This window comes from Podarcis filfolensis (assembly GCF_964270895.1).
Source record: "Podarcis filfolensis genome assembly, chromosome: 1".
Lineage (NCBI taxonomy): Eukaryota > Metazoa > Chordata > Lepidosauria > Squamata > Lacertidae > Podarcis > Podarcis filfolensis.
In genome coordinates this window covers 51,382,233-51,409,423 of record NC_139604.1, presented here as the reverse complement: position 1 = coordinate 51,409,423, position 27,191 = coordinate 51,382,233, and the positions used below count along the sequence as shown (strand labels likewise).

General features: G+C 44.9%; 2 protein-coding genes across 3 annotated transcripts; both read right to left on the bottom strand.

Annotated features, from left to right (window-relative positions):
- Nucleotides 1-1,457: 1,457 nt before the first annotated feature.
- On the bottom strand, nucleotides 1,458-14,144 carry SLC23A3 (solute carrier family 23 member 3). 2 transcript variants are annotated; one of them, XM_083624570.1, is made up of 12 exons: nucleotides 12,813-14,144; nucleotides 11,980-12,143; nucleotides 11,669-11,763; nucleotides 10,629-10,702; nucleotides 9,534-9,715; nucleotides 8,324-8,447; nucleotides 7,947-8,094; nucleotides 7,605-7,858; nucleotides 6,183-6,288; nucleotides 4,956-5,129; nucleotides 4,104-4,199; nucleotides 1,458-3,226 (listed from the first exon to the last, which is right to left on the bottom strand). In XM_083624570.1, the coding sequence occupies exons 1-12, from the start codon at nucleotides 12,909-12,911 to the stop codon at nucleotides 2,871-2,873; spliced, it is 1,872 nt and encodes a 623-aa protein (XP_083480696.1). In that variant the 5' UTR covers nucleotides 12,912-14,144; the 3' UTR covers nucleotides 1,458-2,870. The 2 variants fall into 2 exon arrangements, with proteins under 2 accessions (XP_083480696.1, XP_083480697.1); XM_083624571.1 differs by lacking the exon at nucleotides 11,980-12,143 and having other exon boundaries at nucleotides 12,813-12,887.
- A 138-nt stretch (nucleotides 14,145-14,282) lies between these two features.
- CNPPD1 (cyclin Pas1/PHO80 domain containing 1) lies at nucleotides 14,283-24,735 on the bottom strand. Its single transcript, XM_083624700.1, has 8 exons — nucleotides 24,482-24,735; nucleotides 21,857-21,959; nucleotides 20,340-20,421; nucleotides 19,348-19,468; nucleotides 18,374-18,502; nucleotides 17,611-17,672; nucleotides 17,016-17,133; nucleotides 14,283-15,797 (listed from the first exon to the last, which is right to left on the bottom strand). Exons 1-8 carry the CDS (start codon nucleotides 24,548-24,550, stop codon nucleotides 15,195-15,197), a joined length of 1,287 nt encoding a protein of 428 aa, XP_083480826.1. The 5' UTR covers nucleotides 24,551-24,735; the 3' UTR covers nucleotides 14,283-15,194.
- Between the last annotated feature and the right edge of the window lie 2,456 nt (nucleotides 24,736-27,191).

The window sequence follows — 27,191 nt, the reverse complement described above, 5'->3', positions numbered from 1 at the left end:
ATTAAATTCAGTAGGGCTTGCAGGTAAAAGTGAGGCTAGAACTGCAGCCTACATTGCTGTTTGAGAGGTGTGAAACCTATGAGCAACTGAAGCCTGGCTATCCCTGTCTGGTAGGGTTAAAATATCAGCTTAAGTTAGTAAAAGGCGAGCTGAGGCTTAGAGTCCACTTCCACCTCTTGTGACAACCATAAGTTTGGTCCTTGAGGGAGAACTGCTCCCTCAAAACAGGTTGAACACCACTCCCCATGAATAGACTGCCTTTCAATAAGATGTTCCCAAAATGACATACAGCAAAACAAAAACAACAGTCAACTACGTTATCTGAAAAACAACAATAAAACTAACAGGTGATTCTTAAAACACCTAGCAAAATTTAAGTTTTCACTACCCTTCTAAATTATGTTGCCAATGGGGTTGCTTTACATAGTAGGAGATTGGTATTTCATATGATGTCTCTGTTAGGGTTGCCATGTGTCCTCTTTTTGCAGGATACATCCTCTTTTTCCAGGGGAAAATTAGAGACAAATTGCATTTATTTGATTTGAATGGCTATCATAGCATTCTCTCTTTTGCTCTTCAAAATATGCCCACCCTGTTATCTTCTATGGTGTTGCATATATCTTAGGGTCAACCCTTTACTCCAGTTATGCTAGCTGAGTGGCCTTTGGAAGCAGTTTAAATGCCACTCTCTGCTAATGGAGCAGGAACTAAGTCAACAGAATGATGGTTATGTCCAGTGCTGTTTTTCTAGAAAAAGATGTGTTGGAACTCACCATGAACCTTGTTCTCTTGTAATGGCAATGGTGCCCACCTGAGAGGTACCGGAACTGGGTTCTGGTGAATTCCAGCTGACAAAAAGCCCTGGTTATGTCAATGGAGCATAGGGCTGCCAATACATCCGGAATTTCCCAGACATTGCCGGGATTCATCCTTCTAAGATGGCGTCCAGGCAGAATTTTCAAAAAGCGCTTGAAACGTCTGGGGAAACCCAGGCATATGGCAGTCCATATCGGAAGCTGTGGTTTTTTTTCAGCAATTTTTTATAAATACCTAAAAAAAACCCACAATTTTGGGTGGAGATTTTGCAAAAAAATACTCAACTTTTCTGTCCGGATTTTTACTTTTTGAAATATGCCAACCCTAATGGAGCACCTCCTACAAAACTGGTGTATCTGTGACACAGAGAACCTGTTGTGTAGTACTGCTCTGCCCTCTAATTCTTTGCTTGCATTTATTAACTTTATTCAGGTGGCGTAGTATTCAAGCCTTTGATGTTTCAGCTGAAGGTGTTTCTTACCAAGCCAGTGTTTTATCTGCCTTTGCTACCTTACCACAGATCAAGGAAGCCTGGTGGTAGACCACATGATTTTCTGGTTTGGGAAAATAGGTTATCTTCTGAGCACCATCCCCATTCCCAGTTATAGAATGTGGTACTAAAATTAACTTTGTGAACAGGAAAGGAGTGCAATTTTTTTTTATTCATATCAAATGAGACTGAAAAAAGAACAAAGTGGGGTATGATCCCTCTAAGGGTTTCATTATGCTCACAAATTCCTCAGAAATCCAACTACTCAATTAATGTGGGTCAGCTGTTAGAGTTCAGCTTCATCTTTACCAAATCTGGGTATATGTGTGATTAAACCACATGTCACAAAATGCCAATGAGCTGCCAGTTACCTCATTCAAGGGAAACAAAACCCAACTATACACGGTGGCCCTCACTGCCCAGAGAACTGGGGTGCACGTAATATTTTCTAAAGGTGTGACTAGTGAGAATCTTTACATGCACACACCCTCAGGTTGCTTATGTGTAGCAGAGGGCCGACCCAGCCATTGCGGGGGAGGACGAGTGCTGAGGCTGCCATCTTAGGCAGCAGAAGCTCCTAAGGCAGTGCCCTGCTTGCCCAACTGTCTCCACCCCCAGCCATGGGCATAGCCGAGGGAGGACAGGAGGCAGCTGCCCCCCCAATCAAGTAAGTCAATAACTGACCAATCATGTTAGTTCTGCCCCCCTTAAAAACTCCTGCCTCCCTCAACAAAAATCCTGGCTAAGTTCATGGGGTCAGCAAAGAAGCAGCACCAGCACTGGTGCCAATTTCTGGCAATATCTCAACAATTTTTGAAACTGCAGAAGATGTTGCAGAGCTGCTTCTGCAACAGTGGCAGAGGTGACGGGACAGGTGGCAGGGTGGGGCAGTACTTCCTGTTTCACCTTAAGTGGCAAAACAGATCATGCCACCCCTGGCAGTGCATCTCTATACTTCTGGAAGAGGGAGACACCAAAGGTCTATTATCTCCTTGACACAGAAAGCGGGTCATGGTCAGCTAAAGAATGGTAGCCTCCTTGAGGGATTCACGACAGCTCCCTCCCTCCCTCCTATGAAAGGAGGAGAGTCCCACTTTATTAAACTAAGAAATATACAGTACCCAACAGGAAACTGTAGCCCTGGGTTATAAAGTGTGTTAGGCAAGTTATTCACTTGGAATTGAGTTGGTGATACATTTAAAAACAAAAGGGCAGAAGTACAGAAAATATGTTCATCCTCTGCTCTAGCTTCCCTGGGGCATGCTACAGTAATGCAGGCCTAGTTCTTGCATGCTGCTATGGGATAGTTTCATTCCCACACGCAGTGGCATTAAATGGGAAGTCTTAATGCAAGTTGTCACAAAGGTATAGAAAATAAATCCCAAAGGTGATGCTGTAGAAACCATTTTAGACTTGTAGAAGCATGCATGGTCTCCAGATTTGTTTCCATATTTGTCTGAAACCAGACTCCTCTGATGGATTTTCAAGTACCTGTCCTTGAATAATGTTTCTGTTTAGAGATCAGCATAGAGAGGTCATCTCATTAGCTGTTGGTCTGCCATATTTATGGTTCTCCAAATTCCTTTGTGGAATGTTGGGCTCTTGGCACTGTCTCCAGCTCCAGTTCTGACTCCAGCACCACTGTTTCTGGTTTCAGCAGCAGATCTGTGGTTTGCTCTTCTGAATGCCGCAATTCTTCCAGGGGGTAAGTGTTCACAATCTCCACTTTGTTGTCCCCCAAGGGACAGAGGAAACAGAAAGGAAAGCCCTTACGCCATGAAGGTGTTGGATGCTTTTGTAGGACTAGAGGCAGCTGATTTCTTTGTGCAGAGCCGTTTCTGCATTGCTGCAGGGAATTCTCTCTGGCCTCTGGTTTGCTTGCTGATGAGTAGTTGAGCAGCCCACGCTCTTGCAGGGTGCCTTGATAATAACAATGACAGGACAACTTAGAAGAACTATGTATTGTGGAATATGGATTGCAGCCATTTAGTATCTCTGTCCAACCACCATAATTCTTTATTCATTACGTACATACCACCTCTCAGCCCCCAAAAGGGTCTCCCCAACACAGTCTGCAAAATTATGTAATTTATTTAAAGTAGATTGTTTTAAACTATCAAACCAGACAGCAGTAAAACAAGGCAATAATACCAAAATGTGAGCAGGAAGGAATTAAAATATACCAAAGGTCTAATGGAACAAATGCGGCATATTTCCCAATCTAACCATTCTTATTCATGGCTGTTATTTTTTTCCCATTTGTAAATTTAATGAAAAATGAAAGGAATAAAAACATAAAAGAAAATAAATAAACAATCTAAACTCTAGTGGGTGAGAGTTCCATAGCTGGGGGCATCACAATCAAGAAGGCCTTGTTCCTCTCTTTAGATAAGCATACTTTATCTGGTGAGGGAATGAAACAACATAATGCCCCCATATATCACTAGGATGTTGTAAGAAAACAATTTTGAGACTGAAATGTTTTAGGTTGGTATGTTCCTGTGCCAAAATGCTTACAGTCACCGTAGTTACAACTGCTACTACAAATCAGGCCATGTTTATAGAATTCCCACCATAACAGCTGCCATCCCTTAAGGTTTCCCAGGTCTAAGTGGTATCTGTGGTCAGCATGTCAGCAAACATGGACACTACCAATTCTTATCTGCAGTGATTATTCTATAATAATACCATACAACTAATTAAAAGACCCACTGCAGACACTCATCTGGAGTTGAGCACTGAGAGAGGGAAAACAGTAAAAGTATCAAAACGAAGTAACTGGTGACTTCCTCCTTACCGGAAACTGTGTTCTCTAAGAAAAAGGATAGGAATCCAGTTATAAAGGCAGGAACCATCAACAGAGAAAGGAGGAAGAGGTCTACAGGGACACAACCTGCAGAGAAAGCATCACAGTTATCTTAGAAATGCCATAATGTGGTACCTTGCTTTCAACATCCCTAAGTCGATCCAACAGAACCTCAGATAGTTATTCATTGTAACTAGAATGGGTCAGAAATAATTTTCTGTGGCAAAAAGGCTTCCACCCAAATGCTGAAAGTGTGGGATAACCAACATGCTTAAGTCTAATTAATGCACGAAGAGATTAAATAGAGTAAGATGTCCTGCCAGGCTTAGCTCACCTTGCGAGGAAATGAGTAATCGAGCATATTGTTCACCCCCAGTCTACTAGAGAAGCTCAACATGTGAGGAGGAAAATAGGGACACTTGGAGAGTCTGACATAGTCCTTCCTCTTTATGATTCTAAGTACTTCCTACATATCATGCAAATAAAAATATTTGGCTTAAAATGAAATAACGTGCAGTGTAACATTGATGTACAACTAATAAGATTATTATTATTATTATTATCATTTCATTAATCAGTTTTAGATAATCAATAAATAGGGGATGCAAATAACCAAAAGGGCACACTCCACAAAGTGCAAAAATGTCCAGATAGCTTTGGAAATTTAAATGTTTGTGAAAACTTTTAAAATGCCCCCCCCCCCCCCGATCTAGCTGCTTTTTGCAAGACAGGGACACAACTTGAGGGTCCTGTTATGGTTCTGAATTTCCTGCAGAAGGCAGTCTCAAGCTTTTCTTCTCACCACAGCTCTGATCATGCCAGCCCCTGCCCCCCTCTTGGCACCTGTAGCTGTGGCCAGGGACCCTGGTGCCGTGAAGAGCCACTTCGGAACCAGCAGACCCATGAACATAGTGAAGCCCACAATGAAGATGTTCCTGCCCGAGTCAATGTTTGTGTACTGGAAGTAAGAGACACCAGTGCCCACAGCCATGCTGTATGTCACACACAGCACTCCTCCTGAGGATAACAAGGGAGAAAGAAGCATAACAAAGTAGCTGAACTGACTTTGGAAAAGGGAAAGGGCAAAGAATGGAGAGGGACTTAAATATGAGTAACCATAAGAATAGAGCAGGAGCCTTGAATTTGCCCATAAACAGCATCACCTGGTATCTCCCCCACTCTGGTAAGAGGCAGGGTTTTTTAATTGAAATTATAGCTATTATTTCTAAATTTGTACACACACACACATCATCATCAACAACAACAACAACAACAACATCATCATATGAAAATTGCTGTCCTTTTTGGCAATGCATAACTGGTAACCTAGCCAGGAAGTGCACCCACACTATAATAATATAATAATAATTTATTATTTATTCCCCAGCCACTCTGGGCGGCTTCCAAAAGAATATTAAAATACTGTGATACATCAAACATTAAAAGCTTCCCTAAACAGGGCTGCCTTCAGATGTCTTCTAAAAGTCTGGTAGTTGTTGTTCTCTTTGACATCTGGTGGGAGGGCGTTCCACAGGGAGGGCGCCACTACCGAGAAGGCCCTCTGCCTGGTTCCCTGTAACTTGGCTTCTCGCAGTGAGGGAACCGCCAGAAGGCCCTCGGTGCTGGACCTCAGTGTCTGGGTAGAACGATGGGGGTGGAGATGCTCCTTCAGGTATACTGGACTGAGGCCGTTTAGGGCTTTAAAGGTCAGCACCAACACTTTGAATTGTGCTCAGAAACGTACTGGGAGCCAATGTAGGTATTTCAAGGCTGGCTCTAGGTTATAGAATTTGTTGGCTGGCAATGGCACCCTTTAGGATTATAAAATATCATTTACAAGGATAACCTTGACTGAGAACTTAAACTCATTTAAAATTACGTCACCATGGAAAGAGCATAGGACCCTCATTTATGTCTAGGGTAGCCAATGCCTTACATAGTAGTGGAAGATAATGGTTGTTCCAACATACATTATAAAGTAGGCAGCAGTGAGAGATGCCCCAAACAGGGAGGGGGTGGGCTGGCTAGGTGGCACGGAGATATAAGGAAAGGAAAGGAAGCGTTTATTACCATGAATTGCCAGAGGGATGGTGGTAAGAATTCCCATGAGCCGAGGAGACAGTCCCAACAGTACACATGCCAACGCACTGATCCATACTGCACGGCATGAGGGAGCCTGAATGTAGGAAACAGGGCATGAGACTGGAACCTTGAAAACCCATGACCTCAGGTCTCTCCAGGCATGGTACCCCACAGAGTATTCTGCATTTGACAGGATGACTAGTGGGCAGGGTGGGGGACTGTAGTGGATGGAAGAAAACAGGAGGAAAACCTATAGATGAGAAAAGACTATTCTTCATACTGCAGTCTCTGTGGGAAGACATTCACATGGTAACATTTCCCCCTCCTTTTATCTCACAGCCTGTCCTGGGTCTTCTAAGATGCTATCCTATCCCCAGGGTTGAAGTAAGAGTCAATCGTCCATCCAGTTGGCTTCTGTATGTGCAGTGGAGGCTGGTCCATTAGGACACTTGGGGCACTGCCCCACCCAACTCAATCTGCCCTTAGCCAACCCTCATCCGCCTCCTTTCTTACAACCAGCCTAGGGGGTGGCACCATCTGCCCCCTCCCCCTCCCTAGTCTGTGCCTCTTGCAGAACTCAACAGGGAGCAAGATGGAGACAAAACAATAATTACCGTATTTTTCTGTCTATAAGACGCCCCCATGTATAAGACGACCCCTATTTTTTGACCCCAGAATTAAGAAATAAGTATTTTAAACATTCTGTCTATAAGACGACCCCCCCCCCAATTTTAAACTTAAAAAATTTGGGGGGGAATATAGTCTTATACACGGGAAAATATGGTAGTTGTCACTTCCCATCATTGGTTCTGGTTCCACTTACTGTAGGTCTCCCTGTCTTACTTCACCATGCATTCTGTAGGGCAGAGCTTTCCAAACTTTTCATGTTGGTGACACACTTTTTAGACATGCATCATTTTGTGACACAGTAATTCAGTTTTTCTAGGAAACCAGTGGGCAGCCCACTCCCTTTTCAGCCCCGGGAGGAGCGCAGGGAGCGTTCGCACAACACACGTACACACAGCAGCCAATACTAATGTGTTGCGACACACAGTTTGGAAATCTCTGCTGTAGTGTGTGGTACAAATGGAATTTCTCCAGATAATTAATATTGCACGTGTATAACGTTGTTCAGGGTTTTATATGTTAACAACAAGGCTTGAACAACAAGACGTTTAGAAGGACTGCTGCCACTATCAGCCAGAGAAAACAATACTGGGGTAGAAGGACCAATTGCCTCTGACTCAGCATCAGACAGCTTCAGATGTTAATGGGGAAAGGCAAGACTTAAGGCAATCTCTGAAACAGGAGCTCATGTACCAATTGTTGGAGGAGAGTGATCCATGGGACATCTCAGTGCCTACTCTGAACCTGCATAAAGGAATCCATGATCTCGACCCATGCTCTTACCTGGGTCAGTCTGCCGGCACAAGCATTGGGCATGCTGGATGCAGTTCCAGATACACTGCCCAGCACAGCTGCCAGGAGGGTGCCAAGGCCCTCAGTACAGAGCCCTCTGTTGCACAAATGCTGTGGTGGGGGTGGATCCCATAAGGACTTGCTGCACAGCAGATAGCAGCCCACAGAATTCACGCTTGCGGTAACACCCATAGCAGCACCAATGCCAATGGCACGGGTACTAAGTACTGGCCAGCCCTGTGCACCTGCGGGACAAAGAGATAGAAAAGACGAGAAGTGAAGTCCAGTCATTAAGCCCATGAAAGGGCAAAGTATGGTTAAGCCATTTATTACCTGGGTAAGGCAGCTTGAGCCATGGGGACTGCAGGGTGCTATTGGTGAGGGTTAAGTGGGGTGTGGAAGGATGCAACACATCCCAAGAGGTTGGAACAGGTCTCAGCATCCCACAGACAAGCCAGATCCCAGAGAAGGGCAGCAGAATCTATAGGAATGCAAGACTGAAAGTGAGAATTTGCCTACCTGCCCCTCTTGCTGTCCCTGGATCCATCTGCATAATGCCAAAGGACACAGGATTAAGCTGTGCCATATTTCTCAGCTCACTGCTTTGGAAATATTGGTGATTTGGGGAGTGGGAGATAACAGGGGAAGGGGAAGAGGAAAGTGGAGAAGGGAGCCAAGTTTGGCTGTACCGTTAGTTCATTAATTCATACCGAAAAAAAGTGCAGGGCTGGGCTGCCCGATTTTATAGTGAGCCCTCTTGCTTGGCTCCACTGGCAAATGGGCAGTCGGCAGGAAGCCAGGTGCTGGGATAGCAAAACGCACAGCAACACAAGCCTAAAAAGAGATCATGAGTGATATTCAGCAAAGCAATGCCCTAGGAATATAGGTTGCTTGGTCCTAACACAGAGAATATGTAAATCCCAAGAGCTGCCATGAGAACAGCTCGGCTCCAAGAGGTTTCTCAGTTGAGTAGCTACTCCTTTCCCCAATACTACCCAATGTTCTGTTTCCATTCCCTAATGCAGGCATCCCCAAACTCGGCCCTCCAGCTGTTTTGGGACTACAACTCCCATCATCCCTAGCTAACAGGGACTATGACCGGGGAGCCCAGGGTTAGAATCCCTATTCACCCATGAAGTTCACTGGGTGACCTTGGACCAGCCACCATCTTTTAGCCTAACCTACCTCACAGGGTTTTTGTGAGGAGAAAATAACCATGTACACCACCTTGAGTAGCTTGGAGAAAAAGGTGGTATATAAATGTAATAAATAAATAAAATAAATATTGTTGGGAAAACTCTGGGAATGAACAGTGTTTTCTGGGATTCTCATCCCAGCACTAATGTTAGAGCAGAAACAAATATTAAACAAATTACTCCAGAATCTCAAACTTTCTACACAGCTCGAGTCACATCCGCACCAGACATTTAAAGCACATTGCTTCCCCCAGGGACTCCTGGGAACTGTAGTCTGTTAAAGGTGTTGGGAGCAGTATATCTGTGCAGGGTAAAATGCACTTCACAGGATTCTTATGGTGCTTTATGGAATGGATGTGACCTTATCCCATAAGGAGGACCTCAAGTTTTGAAACCCTATACTTTTTCATCATTGGGGAATGGCTCCTGAATGGGGTGGGGAGTGAAAGGAGAAGATAGGAAAGCCACCTTTCCCCCACCCCCTTCAGCTGACATGTCTCTGGTTTGAACCTTAGGTTTTGTGGGATTTAAGACTTTTGGCTTAGATTTGAATTTGAATCTGGCAGTTTTAGTGTGAGAAAGTTGGTGACTGTCTGAATTTCAATTCCAGCCCAATATGCCTCATTCATTCCCTTCACAACCTCCTTTTGAGAGGGCAAGAAACACAGTTACTGGAGCTGGCTGGTCTTTCGAAGAGAGCTAGCAGTCAGCAATCTGAACTTACAGCAGGGCGACTCCCCAGTTTTCAGAGCAGAGAAGGGCAGCAGGTCTGTATGCCGAAAGTCCAATGACAGAAAGGCTTGGGGCCAGAACCATGGGTCCGCAGCGATGGGTAATCCACCCACAGGCACCTGACATCCCCAATGCCACCTGCACCAGAGCGGAAATCAGCACTGCACCTGAAACCTGGAAGGGGAAAAACAGGCAGAACAGGGTCAAGTTACAAAACAGGGATGTGGAATTTTAGGACTGGGGGCCAGATGTGGGCCTCCAAGCATCTCTATCTGATACTCGGGACTCTTGCCACACCACACACCATCCCTCTCCTCAGGTGACACCCCTCATTGGCCCTGCTTTACCCTTTCCTGGAGTGTTCTTGTTGGGCTGAAAAGTGGTTAGAGTGATCGACTAGGCCCAGCACCGGGGTTCGAATTCCCACTCAGTCATTAAGCTTACTGGGTGACCTTGGGCCATTTACAGTCTAACTTACCTCACAGGGGATAAAAGGGGGAGGGAAAAAATGTACATTCCCTTAAGTTCCTTGGAGGAAAGTGGGCGGGCAGGTGTTAAATGTAAAAATAAACAAATTCTCACAATGCCTCTTGCTTGCCTTGATGGACAAGAGAGGGTTGTGTGAGAGTGTGTAGAAACCAGCTGCCTTACAAAGGTAAAATTTGCATTTGTTCCTCTATCCACTTTTGCCTCTAGCTTCACTGACCACTAGCATGTGACCACCCCACCCATAAGGGCATGTGTCCCCCAGGTTGAAACAGGTCCCCCAGCCCTGTTACTATAGGCCTCCATTACATGCTTCCTCGGGGATATTTTTTTTCATGTAGGCAAGGTGGTGTGAGAGGCACAGGCAGAGCTGGTGGGACAGCTATGGTAGGATTGGGAGACACCCCAAAGCAATTGAGAGCAGAGTCCAGCAGCATGATGGTGAATTACTTTCCATCCTTCAAGGTGGCAACAGAACATGCCATGTGCTGCCATAACTTTGGCACACCCACCAAGCCGGTATGTCCAAAGGGACCCAAGAGACCCTGTCTTCCTGATGTCTAACCCCACCACCACTGATGCCAGCCTCTCCGATGCCAACCTCATGGAGTAACTGGTCCCAGTTTCTTGAGTTTTCACAATCTGGCCCAGCACATATGTCAGGGGCCTCAGTGCCTGAAAGGGAAGCAGGGACAGATAAATGAGTTGGGAATACAGTGAAATGAAGAACACAATGAGAAGAGGAGGAAGATCCCAGAATTCAAGTTAGTGTTAAGCAGATTTCAGATTTTTTAAAACTGATCTGCAAAAGTCATTGCTTCTGAATGGAATGCTGATGTGAGGGATAAGCAAGGATTCTCGAGGAATATGTAGTGGAGGAAAACAAGGATAAAGGGCTGAAACCAGTCTCTGGCGTCAAACACTGACAATTGCATCCCTTTGACTACCTACTGTATACAAGGGGATGAGACTGAAAAGTGTTTTTCCCATTTAGAAAGACAGACAACTGAGGGAGAACATGGCAAAGAATTGTAAAAGAACTGGAGAGGATGTCTAGAGAAATTTCTTTCACACAATACTGGTCACCAACAGACAAAAGGAAGTACTTCATGTATATGAGGTTCATGGCTAAATGATGTGGTGGTGGCCACACTGACATGGGGAGAGGCTTCTAAATCTGTGGAAGCATGGACTTGTCAATGACCGCTAGCCATGACAGTGAAATTAAATCTCTAAAATCTGAGGCAGTAAACCTTTAATTGTCAAAAGCTAGTGGCAAAAAAGCAGCAGAGGATAGCTTGTGAGCTTTTCAAGAAGCATGTGATCAACTACTGTTGGACAGAAGGCTGGACTTGACAGCAATTGTTCTGATCCAGAAAGGCAAATTACACACCTAAGTCTGCCCAATCGAACAAGAGATGGTTGTGCTTATCTTTGGAACATAGGATTCGGCACTAAGACATGAATATTCACTGTGCAACAAAACAGCAGCCACTGATGGCTGGTTACCATTCTTGCTGGATCCAAAACTCAAAAGAGATGGCATTTGGAGACCTTGCCATCCTTGCCCTGTGATTGCAGTGTCCTGTGCTGATGGCTGAGTATTTGGAAGAGGACTGGGTGCTTTTGCCTATAACTCACTATTTCCATTTGATTGGAGAATGGGAGCCACATGTTGGGTCTGTATCATGGCTGGGATAAGGAACTCAAAAGATGGAGCCTGAACCAGCGGCAACCTGCAGGGAAGACAAAGGGGAGATCCTGCTACAAGGAATGGACAAAGCCTAAGGGAAGGAGCTGCTAACTAGAAGCTGTGTAGAACTAGGCATTTTCCAGAATACTAGTCCCTGCTTAGACTTCTAGTAATAGAAGGCCACACCCGACTCCCCAACCAAGAAGGCAGCAAGGCTGTGGGATTCCAATGGGTCAAGGGTTGCCTAGAGCCAGCTTACCTGGTTCCCAATCCACACTGAAAGGCTGTGGCTATGCCACAGGCAAAAAGGTTGCATGCTAGAAGTTCGTTCCAACATGGAGTACCATTCAGCATCTTGCCGGGGAGGGTGGCGATGAAGAAAAAGTGAAAGATGCAGAGAAAAGATACCTGGACCAGGAGATGCTAGGAAGGAACAACAAGTTGGTCTGAGCCATGGCCTTGTGAGCACCTTCACCCTTCCCTAGAAGATGGCACAACACACTTAAGCCCGATAGTGTGTCTCAGTCACGCCCAGAGCTTCAGATGCTGGCTTTGCTGCCACTCATACATTGCCACTTTCTTTAATGAGACCCACATCAAAGTACAGTCGCTAATACCAATTTCTGCATCATCGGCAGTTCCAAATTTCACCTAGTATCCGCTGGTCAGGATTTAATGCAGTGGCGTAGCGTGGGTTGTCAGCACCCGGGGCAAGGCAAGTAATTTGCGCCCCATAACCTGTGGATTTGCGCCCTCTAACCCGTGGATTTGTGCCCCCTAACCCTAAACTCCAGATGTTGCGCCCGGTGCGGCCGGCCCCCCCTGCACCCCTCACACTACGCCACTGATTTAATGAAAAACAGCCCAAACCCTGGAATCACATTCCTGCATATATTGCATCAGAGATGACCACTGGTTCATCACTGCTCTTTTTTCCACAAGATGCTCCTCACTTTTTGCGATTCTCCAGAGTTGCAATGTTTGTCTGCATTGCAGCAAACACAACACAGAGCCTTGTGACACCCTTTTTGCGGGATATGTTTCCTCTTGGGTGTTGTGCTACACCCGCCCACTCCAAGCAACCCAACTCACCTGCAAGGCCAACAAGCAGATCAGGGGCCAGGGAGGACATTTTGGCCCTTTACGAGCATGGGGAAGGATGCTTTTAGAAGCCCTGTTGACTTTGTTCATGATATCTGTCTTTTTCCTTTGTGCTGGAAAGTGACCTAGCAACTGAGTATATCTCCAATTCCTCCCCTTCTTTTATTTACACCCTTCACTGGCCATACGCATCTGAACTTCCACCTTTGGCCCTTCCAGGCCACAGTTGCTCAGCCTGTTAGCTATTAACTTGGCTTGCCCAGTAACTCACCACTAGTGCTGAGAGGTAAAAGGCATGACTGAGCAGGGGTTAAACTACAGCAATCTGGTTTTATGTGGACCACGCCTGACCTATTGGACAGTATCAGCAAGGGATAGTGCTGTGGTTGGCCATCTATAACCAAGGGGCAGTGTGCATATACATGGGACATGCCTAGGCACTTGCTTATTTGCATAAAAGGGACCTATTACATGTTATTATTTCTCACAGAGACCATACTTAAAACAATTAAGAGAAAGAACTATCTGGGTGGGAAAGAGCTTAGACTAGTCAGTTTAAAGCTGGCCTGGGGACATTCTTGGGGCATCATGTGAAGGCACTGAATATTACTACCTTGCAGGTATGTTTTGTCAGCATTTCAACTTGTTTACTTAATAAAATCCTAAAAGAAAAACAAAAGGTTACTTTGCTGAAACTAAGTAGGTCTGGTCAGTGTATGGATGAATGACCATCTGGGAACTGCAAGTACACTCTACTGGGTTCCACAATAGATGAAAGTTAGAATATAAATTTAAGGGAATTGTATTGCCTTTTTAGCACAATTCCTCTTCTCTCAATGCTGGTGGCAAGAATCGGTGCTCCATCCCTCTTACAGTTCAAAAGCCGTTTTGGACAGCTACAAATGCCAGGATTGCTACTGTGTGTGTTTGTGTATACACACACACACAAGCTACGGAGCCCCTTGCCCGAGTGTACCTGCATAATACACAGCACATGCATTTCTTGCTCACACTTTACATTTTTAGATGGACAATGGAAGCATCTTAGGCATACACCTAACACTGTAATGTTTGAAGTGGCTCCAACACTCCCACTTCAAGAAGGCTTCAGTTCTCTTTGTATTATTATTACATTTTAATCTTGGGGTTTTTTTCAAAGAGCTCACAGTGACATACAAGGTTCTCCCCACGCACCTCTACCATTTTATCCTCAGAAGAATCGTGAGGTGGGTTAGGCTGAGGGATTAGGTCACGGCTACCCACCCAGCTCCTATTTGCAGTCCTGGCTCAACCGCAAGAGCACTTCACCCCTTTCCCCAAACATTTCATACACTGTAAAACTTTTGCAAGTTGTGCTCACTGTGACTCTGCAGGTTTTTCTGTTTCCAAAGAAAGGGAAGCTAGTAGGGAACTGGCAGCACTTGGCTTGGGGTTTAGTACAAAAAAGAAAAGGCAAGACAGTTGCACATCAACAGCTATATTTATTAGAAGAGATCGCATCTACAAGAAATAGTGAAAAAACTACAGCAAAAATGTGCTGGTAGGAACAGGGCGTAAGAAGTGGTCGCCATCCCTCCACCCCCTCCCAGCCCAAGAAATGGAGGGGGCAGTCAAGCACTCACAAGCAGAGATCCCAAAACACTGACCTGACCTGATGGATCATAAGCCTCCCCCTGCAAATCGGTGCCCTTTTCTTCTCAGACTTATGGCTAAGAAAACTCCAGGCTAGTCCTGCATGGCTCTTAGAAAGCACAGTGTCTTCATAAAGGAAAGCAAGGTAGGCAGGCACAGGCCAAAGTAAAGTTAATTGTGTGGCAATCACTTGGTGGCCTGAATGTGTAGAATTGCTGGTATTTTTCACCATGATAGGGAGTCACCACAGATGATTACTTCCAAGTGCCCCTGGCAAATTCCCACACAATAAGAGCCAAGCTACAGGGCCATTCATGGTGCCCTATACTAGCTCTCCCAAGGTGTGTGAATTCACCCCAAGTTTTACTCAATGTAGCCAGACAAAAATAGAGTCAGGCCTTTCAGGCAGGTAAATGGCTCAGCTGTAGCAGAAGACTGGTTCCAACAGGCCCAGGCCTCGCTGATTCAGTCCTTCATCCTACCCAGCCTTACACAGCTAAGATGGGATGCATCATTCCAGAAGACTCATTGTGGCCCCTAGGCAAAGTGACCATTTTGGAGGGCAGAGATTCCTGCAGTCAGAAAGGGAAGTTGACATCCAGTGGGGCACAGACTGATAGGTACCTCCTTTCCCACTCTTTCCTGCCTTGTGCCCTACACTTTCCAGACACCCAAAGCATTTCCCATCATGGTGCCCCCACCCCAGTCCCAAGCCCAAACTACATCCCCTCCCCTGCAGCCCTAGCTAGGGAACATGAAAGCCTTGATCCTCCCAAGCTCCAAGGCAGCCTGTGAGGGGCACTGCTTCAATGCCAGAGGTTCAGGCCAGTCTTTGCAGTTAGAGGACACAGGAAGAGGCCAACCCCAGCATGAGCAGCTGGTGCAATGGGCAGAAAGTCCAAAGGGGGGCAACTGTGGAGCAGGGTGGGTGCAAACTGTGAGATTGGCTGCCACGCAGGTGGTCGATTGACTGCAGTGTGGACAACGCAAGGGACTGGTGGGGGCTGGTGGCTGATAAGGTAACACATTAAGGACGCTGCCCCACAGGTAGAGCGCTGTAGCCATTACACCATTGCTTCCTGGCTGCTGCCGCTGTTGCTGCTTCTCTCCTTGAATGGTTCTGTTCTCTGCTCCTGTGCACGGAGAGCTGTTAGGTAGCACTAAGCCATGATCCAGATGCTGGTCTGAAGAGGGGAGAGGCAGGTATGCAGCTAGAGCATCCCTGGTGCTGGCAAACTCAGTAGGACTGGCCCTTTTCACATGTATAGTGTGATGAACCACTGCAGTAGAAGCAAGGACAGCAGCAACACCTGTCAGGTACATCACACCTAGAATGCAAGCCAGCTGTGAAAAGAGATGACAAATGTCAGTATGCAGCATGTCTTCTGCCCCACCTGGAAGAATCCACCTGAGATCACATATAGATGAACTCAAGGAGATTCCTGTGAGAGCCATTCAAAGGCCCACCCAGCCCAGTGTCCCACTTTCCCACAGCAGCAACCAGATATACACTGGTAAGAACACTGCCCTGAACACTGTCCTTTTCAAAGGCAGAGGTTTGGTTTACCTAGCACATGTGTGGATAGGAGGGTACAAGTTAGCAGAAGAATATGTTTTCATCCAGATTCCATCATTAGTAAAAGGTAAAAGGTAAAGGTACCCCTGCCCATACGGGCCAGTCTTGCCAGACTCTAGGGTTGTGCGCTCATCTCACTCTATAGGCCGGGAGCCAGCGCTGTCCGCAGACACTTCCGGGTCACGTGGCCAGCGTGACAAGCTGCATCTGCAAGCCAGCGCAGCACACGGAACGCCGTTTACCTTCCCGCTGGTAAGCGGTCCCTATTTATCTACTTGCACCCGGAGGTGCTTTCGAACTGCTAGGTTGGCAGGCGCTGGGACCGAACGACGGGAGCGCACCCCGCTGCGGGGATTCGAACCGGCGACCATGCGATCGGCAAGTCCTAGGTGCTGAGGTTTTACCCACAGCGCCACCCGCGTCCCTTAGATTCCATCATTAGGTGAGGCCAAATTGGCTGAGCCTTTTTAAAATAAAAAAATAGTGGCACCCTGGGTTGTGGAATCTCAACCCTGGGAGGACTGGCACACCTGTTTGCTTTTTCTATTCAATGAATACGTTAAAAACTTTGATTCACTGATGTGTTAGGCTGGATGAATAAATGCTGCTAGCTCTGTTGCTTATCTTTGGGATTTTTATATTTAGCCATGCTATGGTTGGTTTAGTTGCTTTGTATGTCTCCAGCAGATTTTTTGTTTGACTGAGCTACTTAAAGGGCCTATATTGAAAAGCAGCCTAGAATGGAAAGGGTAAATTTGTTATTTACTAATTATCAGCCAACAGTATAACACTGCACATAGGCATATCCGGTCCTATCTAGTAAGTCTCTGTCTCTCGTCTCTCTCACACACACATGAACAAACCCCATACCCTGGCATTGAGAGTCTATTCATTTCCAGCATCACTGGACCCACATAGGATAGCTGCTCTCTGTTCCCCAACCCCCATCCCATCCAGTAAGCTGGGCCTAGCTTGGCCTGCCTTACCTTGGCCACCTGCTGGTAGAAATGCCCCAGTGCCTGCTGCCACAGTGTTTGCTCCATTAAGACACACAGGTCAGTGTAAGTGAACCAGCCACGCCAGATGCCCTGCCTCTCAGCCACACTGCAGGAAAGGAAATAAGGAAATAAAGTTCTTGTCTCAAGACCTTGTATCCTGGCAGCATTCTGCACCATGAACAGGAAGCGTTTAAGAACTCACACAGATGCCCATTACTGCTATTTCCTATGCTGCAAAGCCACATAAAGAAGACAGCAAGCAGGATGATATGTTGGATAGCACTGCAGCAGGGGTAGCTAAATGTGTTGCATTCCAGAAGCTGCTCAATTCCAAGCTACCATGAGCCCCTGCCAGTGATCAGGGACTATGGGACCATTCCTGCCCTGGGGAACATTGTTAACATTAATGAAGCCAATCCAGGTATTTGAGAGGCATGTGGAAAGGTACTCTGAGGCCATGTTCAGCCTATTCCTAATGGACAGCAGCAACTGCATATGCCCAGAAAGAACAGAGAACCCAAAAGATTCCTTCTATGCCAGCTGCAGAAGGACAATGCCATCCTGAAAAAGCAAAAGTACTTACCATCCCTCCAGCCAGCTGAGCATTTCAAAAAGCTCCTTGGGATCTGTATAGAGGCTCCAATCCTATAGAAAGTAACAGGAATTCTTAAACCAGGGAGCTAGAATTCTCTTCCTATGCACTCACTTTCAAGGTAACAAATCTTACTTGAATGATGCATGGAATACGCAGTTACCCTATTGGGAAGGCAGATCCCTCTACAAGAAGATTAGGAGTGGGAAGGGTCAGGGAAGCCATTATCACCACGCTATCCATATCTAAAAGAAGAAGCTTCCCAAGAGAAGTTGTTGGGGTAAGTTCACCCCTATGAATATTTTTTCACTCAGGCCCCCTGCCCCAGTTTGGCAACATTTCTACAACAGTGACAATACTCAATGCTCACCCTAGTCAAGTGACAGAAATATTCAGGCACCAGGTTAAAACCAGAATTTTCTACACAAATTGTTTTAGTGGATGGTTTTGATCTGGTGTAACTGCATTTTTAAATAGTACTGTACTGATTGTTTCATCACTGCTCTCTCTTATTGATTGTACTAGTACATTTAGATATTTTTTGGACATTTTAAAGAGTTTTATGACTTAATTGTTTAATGAATTTATTGTTGTGAACCATACTGTAGGCTGCGAAGAAAAGCAGTATATTAATTATAACCAACATGCTCTCACACCCTTCTGAACACAGTGACTGGTCTACATTCTGCTGAACTTCAGCTGAAAATTCCCCAGCAGCCCTCCCTTCCTGACATGGTAGATGTAGCAGACTTACAATGGCACTGAGGAAATTCATCTCCAGTGTGTTCATGGTCTGTACGTCTACTTTGCCTGCGGCACCCCATTCATCATTGAAGACCTCCTCCTCTTCTCCTTCGTCATATAAGTATTTGCTGGCAACCATCTGAAAGCAACAGGAGAGACGCTAAGAGAGTGGCACAAGGTGAAGTTTCAATGGAGGTGGGACAGATACCCCCGCTTTCCTACTGGAATCAGTTGCCCCATTTAAGGATGGAGGAAAACCCCATCCTCAACTTACCAAGATTCCCAGGTAATAAGGAGAGAGGGATCTGTACAGACCATAGTCTGTACAGCCAGTTCAACACCCTCAGTTTTTAACAGGTTAGACAGACAAGGAGCCAGCCATTCAAAAAAGGCAAATATCTGGTTTGGTGGGAGGGGGCCTATGGCAGGAAAACCTCTGACTTGTAATCAAAAAGAAAAAGACAGAAGTCAAGTTACGGAGGATCAGGGAAGTTACATTGAAGTTTATGGCCCAGGGGAAAGAGAAGACAACAGTTTCCATTTACACAGGACCAGCTTATTCAAAGCACTTTGTATAAAATTCCTCATGGATCCTTATAAACCATTCAGATCATGATAATATCAAATGGGAACCAGCGCCTCAGAGATTAGCAGCTTGCTTAAAAGCCACCCAATAAGTTCAGGGCCATGGCAAAAAAATGCAAATAGTATTTCATGAGCAGCATTCTTAGCAACTACATCACAGTGCCTTCAAGATGGGGATCCACAGGCTCCTGTAGTTGTATTGTAAGGAACAGAAGACAGGCAAATGTTCTGAAGTGCTGGAGGTTCAAAATGGATATGGCAGCTGCATTGCCAGGAAAGATAGGAACCCTTTTTCCAGCATTAAAAGTGTATGCTCCTTGTGGCAGAGATCTTTGGGCCAAACAATCTCTTACTACTTAACCATTGCTTTCCCTGCTCTAAACCAACCCAGGCACCCACCATAGAGATCAAGAAGAGGTCAGAGGAGGAGATCTGCTGTAGATATTCAGGATTGCGATGCCGAAGCCTCTCAATGTAAACCAGGGCCAACATCAGGGAGCAGGGGGAGATGCAAGCCTCCCTAGGATGAAAGGTTAAGAGACAACCGCTCAAGCACTCCATCATAGGTTCATCTGTAAAGCAGATCACCTATACCCCAGAAACCTTTGGAGCTTGAAAATCCCACTTTAAAGAAATCAAGACTTTGCCCGTTCTTGGGGCCACTCTAGTTGTACAAACAAACCATCCTTAAACATCCATATGTCATATGTACTGTAAGTTGGATACTGCACAACCCCAACATCTTTATCTGCAGTCAAACTCCATACAGATTCACAAAAGATGAAACACAGCTAAGGAGGCTTGGAAGTATTAATGAGAATGGATCAACTAAGTGCCATCAAGGTGCTGCAGGCATAGAAAATTCATGTTTGCCTTTGCAAGGGCTTTGCAAGGACACAGATACTCCCTGCAACCAGGGAAAAACCTCTTAGGCTTATATCCACCCCAGCTCATTTTTCTATGAGCTCCCACTGAAGAGGCCACAGGCTGCTTTCTAATTGTCCTCAATTAGCATTCAATTTCTTTCGTGAAGAAATTAGTACTTCATCAAAAACTCCTCCCCAACCACTCTAGGCAACAGCCTCAAACTTCTTCCCACCTATTGCTGTTCCCATAAAGGGAGGGCATTTCCTAACTTAAGGCTTCCCTCCGCTCCCCAACTGTTTTTTTAATAGAAAAGCTGATTTTGTACAAAGTTATTATTATGTTTATATAACTTTATATTTCAATAATGCATATGCTGCCTTTTATGAGAATGATCCTCAAAGCAGCAGGGATGCAATTGCACAAATTGAAACATTGTTTAAAAAACACCCCCCCTCCCAGTTCACAGAACAGGAAACAACTCTGTATGGACAACAAAGAAACAGAAAATCATTTCTGAGCCGTACCGGGAGACGTGTGATACATATTTTTTCTGGAGCCTGCGAATCGGGCTGGGAGCAGCCTTCTGGAGCAATTCAACAGCAATATCTAGGAAGGAGAAAACAGCAGGGTTCAACTCAGTGCACATAACCCCTTGTCCCCAAGTCATTGTCATACTCTATAGTTTAGCACCATCTCTTTTTCAGCAGACAATACCTGCTTCCCTCTGTAGCCAACCTGGCAAAGAAAGGCGCTTGCAAATGGAAAACATGGGGGGGGAATTGGAGTCTTACCGGGGGGGGGGGGTTCAATTTCATCTCCAAAGATGCAACATCCATTTGGAAAATCATTTTTTAAAGCAAGGTTATGTCAACAAGAATATAACAGCTGGATAGAAAGACTAGACAACTTGCCCTGGTTTCTCCCAGATCTGAACACACCTATCTGGAACTGTATAAGTATACAGTTTTCTTATTTGTCTTTGATGTTATTTGTCCCTGATAGCATTGTTCATGGCCCATGTGTCTTTTGTTGCAACTTGACAAGATCAACCATATATACATTCATTCCAGCAATTCAAGGCCAACTTTAGACTTCCGCCTCTGAAATACTTGTCTCTTAGCAACCACAAGGAATCTACTGAGTCAGTCACTCAGAAGTTCATGCTGTATGTTAGTATCCATTATTTCCATTCTACCCATACATATACAAACAAATAATAAAATCACAAGCCACAGTTGCAAGATAGCTTGAGGGCAGGGGGAAAAACCTCTGGTAGCTCATACTAGAGATTAAAATGGGAAGAAATCATTGTATACCACTCTGGATATCTTACTGGAAGAGCAGAGTATACACGAACGTTCATCAAATGGAGGATGGGATATTTTAAAAAAGTACAAGAGACCTACAGAGGTGTTTAGGAACTAGAGGCCTATGGCAACCTGTTGCTCTTCAGTTGTTGCTGGACTACAAGTTTTAGTATCTCTGATCATTGTCCATGCTGGCCACCACTCCCCGCCTTTCAGGGCACCTTTAAATAAAGGGCTTGTTCTTAGCTATGAAGTATTCACACATATTTGTTCTCTCTCACACAGCAGTTCTCTGGCCCATGACTCAACATTCCACCACGTCAATGATCTGGAGTGTTTAATTGGATAACAATGCAGACAAATGAACAAAGCAGGAAATGAAGTAATTAACCATATTAGAGCCAAGCAGAATTATGGCAGAAGAACACATTATAGCAACCAAACTTGGTGGTGGGGAAGTGAGCAGTGCTGTTCCAGATTATGTGAAAGAGAAAAAGAGAGGAGCAAGGGGAGAAGAGAGATCTCAGCTCCGAAAAACTTCTACCACAATCAATCAAAATGCCAAAAAGTGCAGATACAGTCAAATTCTTAAGTATTTTCCCCAGCTTGTACCCAATTCAATTGAATATCGTTTGTACCGAGGATGGTAAGGAGTTGGTGGTGTGGAGTAGAAAGTAAGGGAGCTTGTCACCCTTATCCCCTCCCCTTAAGACCCCTTTCAAAGCCAAACTCACCGGCAACTGGGCTTGAGAGGTTATCAAGGGCACTTTCTTTATCCCAGCCATAGTAAAGTCGCTTGCGTACCCGATCACTCAGCTGCTGGTGCCTGGGAAGAAACTGAGAGAAAGCTGGCAAATGAGAGTGTGGTGCTGTAAACCTCCACCTTTCTCCCCGACCCAAGTGACACACAACACCTCAGTCTCATAATTCAATGCATAAGGGTATAATTAGCGTCTGTGGGAGAAAACACTGTGATTATAAATATCTACCAACAAGCTTCCATTTTAGGCAGGGCAACCTAGCCATACACACTAACCACTGAGCTACAGCAAAAAGGCATACCGTAAGAATCGGTTTAAAATCTCCAGGAAAGGAGATTCCAAAAACCCCATCCTATTTACCGGTATTCCACCAGGTGCCCCCCTCTCTTTCTATTCCTACAAATCTGCACTGTTACTCCCAGATTGCTTTACCCTCAACAACTATGCTCAAGAGTTATCCTTCAATACAGTATTTGTCTATTTATTCAAGTTATAGACTAGCATTCCAAAAACAGAAGAAAAAAACCCTTACCAAAGTTAAAAGTCCAACCTTCGTACCTATCCTGCTTAAATAGCAAGAAGCTGAAAACCCCAGTTTTCCCAGTTAAAATTGCCTAGCCCCCTCAATCTTCCCATATATTTTGTTTTAAATAAAAGCACTTCTGAAATCATTTGAATGCTTTTCACATCATTCCTTAAAGTTGTGGCCAAACTGTATAGTACCGAGTGACTTACATCTTCAAGTCAAAAAGAACACTCACTTTATAGAGTCAGAAACTCAGAAATATGGTTGGGACTTACTGGGGAAGCACCAGCAGTACCTTTGTTAAAAGGGCCACACTAAAGTGGCACGGTCCACATGCTCAAAAGAATTACAGGCCTGCTTAATGTGGAAAGGGATTTTTTAAAATTATTATTAAAAAGGAGGCTAGAAACACACCTAAGGGTGGACAATACAAGCTTGGATGGTCTGGAGAGAAGTATCCCCTGACTCTGAGGCCGTAGATCGTGTACATGGGAAAAAACAACAAGGAGGAAGAAGACAGCAAAGGTTTTTCTAGACTACCACACATCCTCTTTTATTCCTGCAACAGGCTGCTCCCTCCAGACTTCTATGCTCCCAGGTCTGTGCTTGAATAGCATCTCTCAGCTCTGGGAATTTTTGTTCTTACCAGTTATTGTGGAGGATTTGCATCAACCAATACCAATTGTTACGTGCAGTGCTTTTTTCTAAAGAAAAGTTTAGGGGTACTCTCTTTTTGACTCAAGAAAACCAGAATTTTATAGTTCAAAACGGGGAAAATAAATACAGTAAATGGAAAAAAAGTTTTCCTCCCCCCAGGAAAAAAGCACTGGTTATGTGGAAGCAGAGCACAGTAGGGGGAAAAGAGAATCCCATTAAGGTTGCAGGACTGAATGAGTGCCTGCTCTTTTCCTTTCCTTCTCCCCTTTTCTCAGTGTTCCCCAGCCAAATGCAAGTTCAGTGATAAAACCTATCAACTTGCTTTCCTTTATATTTTATGTCAACAACCAATCAACAGGCCTGAAAACACCAAACCCTATGCAGCCACACACAAAAGTACTATTTCTAACACTCTTCACCAGTTCTTTTTTGTGCTGTTGTCTCATGCCTTTTCTTTATAGCCCTCCTGAATGACATTCTTCCTTTTGTCTCCTGGTTCTGTTTACAGGATTTCCAAACACTCCTTAATTACCCCTTGATTTCTCATGCATCCCCAAACCTGCAACCCCAGAGTAAATAGAGGGAGGAAACCACAGGTCCTGAAGTCCCTTTTACAGCACTTGAGTGCTGCAAAAACCTTAATAAGTTTTGAAGTACAGTAACAATCAGAATGGATTTTCCTTCAGGCTTTTAACCAAGTTAAGCAAGTCTGCATCTAATACTGCCAGGGAAGCCTGGCCCAAGCTTACTTTGAAGAAAGATTAGATAAAGCTGAGCAAATAAAGAATTAGCATGTTGTCATTTACTATATCAGTATGGCCCCTTTGGCGTACCAACGTACACCCTTCTAGTGATCAGTCTGGACAGACACTAATAGTTCCCATACTCCTGTCATTAACAAACAGCCATAGATTGAGTAACAAGGGATGGGGAATCTGTGGCCCTCCAGCTGCTGTTGGGACTACAACTACCACAATTTCTGAATATTAGCAGACTGGCTGAAGCTGATGGGAGTTGCAGTCCCAGCAACATCTGGAGGTAAACAACGTGCTGAAAGCCAGGAAAAGACGGACCGACCCCTTAAGATTGCCTACGCATATGCCATATCTACACTGAAGTAATATATCCCAAGTTCCCACCGAACCTGGGAGTAAACTGGGATGACAGCCGTGCTTACAGAGGTGCAGCAAAGCCCAATTATGGTGCCTGGAAGCTCAAGGCAACGGAGGGAAGGAATGGCCACAGAATGGCACCCGGTGGGCGTGGCCACCCAAAGAGCAAAAGTCCTTCGCACCCGCCAAAGGAAAATGACAGACACCTCGCTGGCGGGAGGGGAGGGGGTCCCAATCAGATGGCGAAGGCCGGCGTGTGCGGGGAGGAGGGGAGCGCGGTTCAGTTTGGTGACAGCAGCTCACCGTGAACTCCTGGAAGCCGCTCAGGGAGAAAGCGCCCTCCTCGTCCAACAGGAGCCCGTTCAGATCCATCCTGCCGCGCGTGAAAAGGGGCGTCAAGCGAGGCTGATCTCCTTGCTGCTGCCCCCGTTGGTAGGTAGGCAGGTGCCCGGGTGGGAGCTGCCCAGAAAGCAAGACGCCTCCTCCGCGGATAGCACCGCAAAAGGAAGAAGAAAGGGCTCCGCGCAGCCTTCCTCTTCCTGGGGCGGGAGAGAAGAGAGGGAGGGAGGGAGGGAGGGAGGGAGGCGGGCTTTTCTGCGGCCTCCGCTTCTAATAAGCCGAGCGCGAGGGAGGGCGAAAGGGTTGCTTTTAGGATGAGTCACCGCGCGTGTGGCGCCTTCATCACCCCTCCGTCCGGTCCTGCCAACTCAGGTCGCAAGCAGCCGAGATGGACGTCTCTGGCGGCAAAGGAAGCGGGACTTGGCTTTTTTCTTTTTTTCTTTGCAGGTTTGGGATCCGCCTGCTGCAACCCAGCAACCCCTCAAACAGAACTGGAGAGATGGAAGTTTGACGGAAAATAGAAGTACTGGTTGTGCATAGGTATATATGCGACACTCGATTTCTCGTCGTTGATATACTGGCCGCGAATAAGTGAACTGACTCCGTTTTGCGTCAGTCACATTGGTAATCAAGGGATGAACACATCTATACGAATTAGTCCTTTGAGCGAGCATGTCAAGAGGATGGATCCTGGCACATCACGATGTTATTTTTTTCCTACACCTGTAAGAGAGTATATCTTGTTTTTTAGGCAAACAAGCCTACCCAGACATGTAACTTTATTTTGGACATTTATGTTAAAACTGCTGTTTTTATCTGTATTGTGCTAAATGTTATGTCTGTTTCCTTTTAAAGTTTGCTTTTATCAGTACTTTAATATATATTTTATATTGTTTTATGTAATCTGCTTAGAGGTTTTTGTTGAAAAAGCAGGATATAAATCTTGTTAAATTGGACCCCATGTGTACCAATTTGATTATTTGCACTACAAATCATAAATTGCAATGGTGGGAGGAATGGAAGATAAACCTTTTGTCCATTGTGATCATTCTGACAGTGCATAGAACATACTGTGGCACGTTTGTGTTCCGCCATCCTTCTGTCTCCAAAACAGAATCTCCTCATGGTTACCAAGTACTTCCTTTCAGTGGAAGTAAATGATATTTTGTACAGAGGCATTGCAATAGATATAGAGATGTCTCACTTTCTCTTTACATCCATCAGACAACAACATATTATGCTAAAAATGATTCTGGCCTTGTACAGGTGAACTAATATCTACTACCACCAAGCCATTGGGTGTCTGAAATGCCATAAACTCCGATATGACCAGAGCCACATGTGTACATTACTTTTCTGAAGGCAGTTAATAGCACACTGCACAAACAGAAGTGGTGAGAGGGGGATCCCAGGATTCCCAATTTCTTATTTCTAGTCCCTACAAAAATTCAAAACAGCAGCATGAACAGCCTCAATAAAGAACTGAAGTTTATACAATGCCTCTATAATACAAGTAACCACAGCCTGGCAGGCAACCTGGCAATGAGAATATTACACCCGTAACGATCACGCCAGCAGTAGAGGAATTCGCATTTTATTTTTCCAAAGAGTCTGTTTCTCATTTCTTCAACTGCTCTGTTAGGCTGTGTTCACAAAACAGTCCTTCAGTTTATTAGATGTACTTCAAGTCACCAGCATTCTTTGTGCTCATTCACATAAAGGAGTAATTAAAAATGACTATTACTCATACTTAAATCTAAGCACAACCACGAGGTCTCCTGATTAGGCATTTGGTTTGTGATGTTGAATGTTGTCTGTTAACTCTGTTCTATCCTGTTTCCCCTTTGTTTAAACCAATTCATGAACCAAGAACTTATACATTCACTGCTAATAATGAACCATATGTTGTAGATATTACTCTACATTTATTATGCTATTTTTGTGATATACAAATGACATGAGAAAACTTGGTATACTTATTTGTATAACATTCTTGTTTATAAAATGCAGTAAAAAGTTATTTAAAAAAGAAAATAAAGAATGAGTAATTTAACATGTAAGCTTTTTAGTTCTCCAGAAATTGTTCATCAGACTAGATGGTAAACAAAGCAGGGGGGGGGGAGGGAGTTAGGTAAAGCCACGAGTGCATCATTCCATCTTAAGCCTTTTGCAAGATACCTTGCGGCTTTGCTACCAGTCTACAATTTCTCCCACCCACCCTGCTGTTTACCATTTTGCCTGATGAAGACTTCTGGAGAACTCAAAAGCTTGCATGCCATTTTGTGACATTTTTGTTGCCCTAATTAATATGTTGTGCTAATATGGGTTCTGGAATGTTGCAGTATGGTGAGGCATGTATTTTATTTTATTTTTAGTGAGGAATGTTTCGTCTTAGCTCCACCTCTACGCTGCAAGCTGTCAGAAGCCACTGTCACTGCCATAGTCCCCTCCTGCAATATAAGGACAATGGATTGTGTTACTATTGGCAGAGCAATTCTTAAAACGTTTTAAACCCTTTAAACACACACACAGACATTTTTTTCCAAACGAAATAACCTGAGTTAAAAAAGAATACGACCCGTCCCTTCTTTGCTGGTTTTTATTTTCTTTTTAGAAGGGAGCGGCGGGCATACTCCGCCGCCCACTCGTAGCTATAATTTCTCCATGGTTTTCC